The following is a 5,344-nucleotide window of genomic DNA, read 5'->3' as shown; positions in this document are numbered from 1 at the left end:
GTAAAAGACCCACATTTAACATACTTAAACTACTTTAACTCAGATAACATCACTCTGAAGTTTACTACCAAAATGTTAATCAAGAAAAGCGGAAGAAAATAGTTTTAGTTTACTCAATATCACATGCTAGAAGAAAAGTTTGCATGAGAAAACACTGAAGAGGTAATTTTTTAATCCAGATTTCACAAACTCATGGTGCAAAATGGGTCCCACCGCTTCCTCTATAAACTGCTTTTCACTGCTCTGTTGTCTGCCTGTGAAAATTCGATTGAAATAACTCAATGTTACTATAAAACTAGTCATACCCACCCATGCTGTTCTGGCCGCTGTAGCTGGCCCCGTAACAGCCACTCACTGACTGGCTCTCCAGGCCGCTGTAGGTGGCCTGGGCTGCTGCTGACACCCCCATGCCCTGCATAACCTGGCTGCTGTAAGCCCCATTGCTGGCCCCGGTTGTTGAATTCAGGAAGAGTTCTATGTATCTGTGCTGCATGTTGGCCCTGTCTTTAGACATGGCTGCCACGGCTTCTTCATGGGTGGCAAACTCAACATCTGCTTCACCTGTGACTCTTCCATCAGGGCCGATCTCAATATGAACCCTCACAGGGTTGAGCGGCGAGAAGAAGTTGTAAATGTCGTTCTCGGTCGCTTTGTAGGGCAGCCCCCGCATGTGGACGCAGTGGCCAGTGGTGCTCTGCACGGTGAACTCGCCATCTCCATATCTGTGGTCGTACATCCCTGAGAGACAATAACTGAGGTCTCTCCCAAACAGGTCGGTAGTGAAGCCATACCCATCACTGAGGCCACTGTACTCCTCGTAGCCTCCGTAGCCTGCACTATAGGCCCCAGACCTCATCCGCTCCAGGCCTGCCTGCTTCACAATGCCGATGTACCGCCGGGCCGTGCCAGGCCGGTCATAGGGCCCCGGCCGCTGCACAGACATGAACTTCAGAGGTGGATCAGAGTATGACCTAACTTCCTCCTGACTGCTCTTGAACACCTCGATATACCTATGGCCTATTCTCTCCTTGTGCTTCCCTAAAGCCTTTTCAGCTAGCTCCTGGGAGGCAAACTGCACAAAGGCCTCCCCTGTAATCTTGCCCTCCGGGTCCACAGGCAATGTGATCCCGTTTGGCACTATTTCCAACCCTGAGAAGAACTGAACGATCTCTTCTTTTGTGCATCCAAAGGGGAGTCCCCGAAGCCGCACGAAGCCGTCGTTGGCGGAGTCGGCGCTGTTGGGACCGCTGTGCTTCAACACCCAATCCATCTCGGTTCTGTGCGACTTGAACACCTCAATGTACCGGTGTCCCATGCTTTCCCTGTCTTTTTTCAGGGCCATTTTGACATCATCTTCGGTTTCAAGTTCAACAAAAGCCTCACCACTCTGCCTGCCTTCTCTAGTGTAAATGAAATGGACACCTGCAACCCCATCATGAATGGTGCAGTTGGAGAGGAAGTTCTGCACATCCTCAATGGAGCATGACCAGGGCAGGCCGCGGAGCTTGACCACAAAGCCTTCACCTCCCTCAGGGCCCAGCATTATGAACACTTGACAAGGCAGAGAGCAGACAAGTGGGGCACAGCTTTTCTGTGGCTGGAAGGAAACAAAAACAACTTTAAATAATTTTCATTTAGTAGGCACTAAATAGTCTCCCCATATTATTGACAAGAAGGTTAAGAACAAGTGAAATCAAATTAAGACATAAACCAGGCATGGTGGTGCAACATCTAGACCAAGGTTGGGAGACTTGGGACTCAAGGCTTAGGAGACTGAAAGAAGAGATCACAGGTTCAAGATCATCAGCAACCTAGACACTTGTTTCAAAAACAAAGAATCAGAGAGGAGGATCACAGGTTCACAGCCAGCCTCAGCAACTTGTGAGACCCTATTTCAAAATAAAAAATAGGACTGAGGGTGTGGCTCAGAGATAGACTGTCCCTGGGTTCAATCCCCAGTACCACAAATAAAATAAAATAAAATAAAGGTCTAGGGGTTATAGCTTGAAAGTAGAATACCCTGGTTCAATAACCAGTACTACACACAAACACACAAAGACAAAAGATAACAAGTGTTGTGGCACATGCCTGTAATCTCAGTTTTTAGGAAGAGGGGCAGGATTGGACAGTAATATCAAAGATTCTAGGCCAGCTTCAGAAACTTAGGGAAATTATTCCAAAATATAAATTAAGACAGAGCTTGGTGGCCTATACTTGTGCAGGTAACAATGTGGAAAAAGGGAATCTTTGCACAATGACGGTAGAAATATAAATACAGCCATTATAGAAAACAAGCTTCTTTAAAAATAAAACTATCAATCCCAATACTAGATTATCACTCCAAAACAAATCAGTATGCCCAAGACAGCTTACACTTCCATTTCATTGCAGTACTATCCACAATAGCCAAGAAATGAAAATCAAAACATCTGTCAATTAATGAATGGATAAAGAAACTGGTAACGCTGGGCATGGTGGCAAACACTTGTAATCCCTGCGCTTGGGAAGCAGAGACAGGAGGATTGTGCAGGTTCGAAGCCAATCTTGCTGGCTTAAGAGACCCTGTTTCCAAATAAAAATATAAAAATAGTCTGGGAGTGTAGCCCAGAGGTAGAAGAGCTTCCAGGAACGCCAGTACCACCACCACACAAAATAAAAGAAAAAAGGAAAAAAAACCCAAACGGGTACATGCTGCAATTTTTCATTTTGTGGTTCTGGGGATTGAACCCACAGGTGGTAGACCACTCACTGAGTTACAACCTTAATCTTTTTTACACATTATATTTCGGCATAGGGTCTCCCTAAGTTGCCAAAGCTGGTGTGTGTGTGTGTGGGGGGGGGTAGGTACTGGGGATGGAACCCAGGGGCTTTCTACCTCTGGGCTATACTCCCAGACCTATTTTATATTTTATTTGGAAACAGGGTCTCACTAAGTTGCTGAGAGCATCACTAAGTAGCTGAGGCTGGCTTTGAACCTGTGTGATCCTCCTGTCTCAGTCTCCCAAGCGCGGGGATTACAAGTGTGCGCCACCACGCTTGGCCTCCAGTCACTTTTTTTAACTTTGTTTTTCAACAGGGTTTCTCTCTAGGTTACTGCTGATGATCTTGTCTTGAACCTGTGATCCTCTGTCTGGTCTCTCTCCAAGCATTGGAATTAGAGGTATGCACCACAGCACCCAGCTACCCACACCTTTAAAATATATCATGAAACAAGGATCTATTATCACTAAGGCTAGTCTCAAATCTGCAATCCTCCCCTAATAGTAAACAGCACCCATATGTGCCCAAGAAAACTAGATTCCAAGTATCTGACTGTCCCATTATTGTACTGAGAAACTAAGAACTCTACCCAAGGTTTCTCAGCTTCAAGACTGCTGACATTTTGTGTCACCAGTTTTTGGGGAGGACTGACATTTGTGAGCATGTAGACGTTTGCTTGCAACCCTAGTCTCTACCCACTAGAGGCCAGTAATAACCCTAACTTCAGGTGTGACACAACACAAACCACCTCTAGGCATTCCAGTTCCCTGGAAAGTTGGAAACTACAGCTGAACAGGATCTCTGACCTTAGGAGCAGGCCCTCAGTAACAACTACAGTGCTACTGAAGCCACCAGGTCTCCTGAAGCCCTTTCTCATGTCTGTGGAGTCTCACCTTCAGGAGACCCTCTTCCAAAGAGAAGTGACCCCCTGAGGTAAAGTTAGCAAGCCCAGGAATCCAAACAGTTTACAGTGGAGATCCTTATACATGGCTTTGCCCCTAGGCCCCAACCTAAGAAAATTATTCTTTTTGCAGCACTAGGGGATGAACCCAGGGGTGCTCTACCACTGAACTGCATACCCAGCCCCTTTTCTTGGAAACAGGATCTCCCTAGGTTGCTAACCTTGAACTTGCATCCCTCCAGAATACTGGGGGGCTACCATACAGGCCAGACTTGCTTCACCTCCACTCTCCAGAGTGCTCTCTTCTAGCAACAAACATTCTACCTCAGAGCTACACCTCCAGCCCTATTTTTTCTTTTTCTTTTCTTTTCTTTTTTTTGGTGGTACTGGGGGTGGAACCCAGAGGCTTTCTACCTCCGGGCTATACTCCCAGACCTTTTTTTTTTTTTTTTAATTTGGAAACAGGGTCTAAGTTGCTGAAAGCCTCACTAAGTAGCTGAGGCTGGCTTTGAACCCGTGCGATCCTCCTGTCTCAGCCTCCCAAGCGCAGGGATTACAAGCGTGCGCCACCACACCCGGCTTTTTCTTTATTTTTAATCAGGGTCTCACTAAATTGCAAAGGGCCTCACTAAGTAGCTGAGGCTGTCTATGAACTGTGATCCTCCTTCTACGGCCTCCCAAATGCTGGGATTACAAGTGTGTGGTACCACATCTGGCTAACAACAAATTCTTCATACCTTCCCTGTGCTAACTTTGCCTATAGCTATTGGATCTGCTTTCCTTCCACATAAAATCTCAAAGCCAGGTGTGATAGTACATGCCTGTAATCCCAGTACTTAGAAGGATCACTGGTTCAAGGATAGCCTCAACAAGTAGTGAGATTCAACCTAGTAAGAACCTACTTCAAGATAAAAGAGGGTTGGGGGTGTAGCTCAACCCTCAAAGGACCCTGGCTGCCACCTCTGCCCCCCCTGCATTAAAAGGGCATTATCACCGGGCATGGCGGCACACACTTATAATCCCGTGCACTTAGGAGGCAGAAATAGGAGGATCGCGCAGGTTTGAAGCCAGATGTGCTGGCTTAAGAGACCCTGTTTCCAAATTAAAAAAAAAAACCAAAGTATAAAAATAGGTCTGGGAGTTTAGCCCGGAGGTAGAAGGGTTTCCAGGAACCCCAGTACCCCCCCCACACACACACACAAAACCATCTACCCAAGCATGGTGGCAAACACTTATAATAGGGCTGGGGGTGTGACTCAGAGGTAGAACTCGTAGGCTCAGGACGTAGCAAATTCCAGACCATGTTGCATAGGGGAGCAACAACCTTATTCCTCTTATCAAAATTTTTCATTCATTTCCTTCTAATGCCAATGCCACCTTTCTATCATTTGTGAATTTCCCAAGTAATTACAACTCAATCCACCAGCTTAAGCGATTTCTATTGAAAAGTTATGAAATGTCCTGCTTCTAGTCCTCAGGTCTTCCAGTGTCCTTAGAATAAGACCCCAGAGCTAATGAGGTCCTCAGGACATACCTATTTTAACCTTCAACAATTCTAACTCTCAATACTTTCTATTTTGTCATTTGGATTCCTGGGACATGCCCTTGCTCTCTGCTCCTTGGGGTAAGGGTGGTGGGATTATACCCCAGGCCTTGCACATGCTGGATAAGTGCTTTACCACT

At 46.2% G+C, this 5,344-nt stretch overlaps 1 protein-coding gene across 1 annotated transcript; it reads right to left on the bottom strand.

Moving 5' to 3' along the window:
- Nucleotides 1-295: 295 nt before the first annotated feature.
- On the bottom strand, nt 296-1,543 carry HNRNPF (heterogeneous nuclear ribonucleoprotein F; the record flags this gene model as incomplete). The annotated part of the gene is made up of 1 exon (XM_080694673.1): nt 296-1,543. One exon carries the CDS (start codon nt 1,541-1,543, stop codon nt 296-298), a length of 1,248 nt encoding a protein of 415 aa, XP_080550799.1.
- Between the last annotated feature and the right edge of the window lie 3,801 nt (nt 1,544-5,344).

Source organism: Muscardinus avellanarius (genome assembly GCF_963383645.1).
Source record: "Muscardinus avellanarius genome assembly, chromosome: 4".
In the NCBI taxonomy this organism is placed as follows: domain Eukaryota; kingdom Metazoa; phylum Chordata; class Mammalia; order Rodentia; family Gliridae; genus Muscardinus; species Muscardinus avellanarius.
Note: the sequence above shows the minus strand (reverse complement) of the source record. Positions and strands in the feature narration are given on the sequence as shown.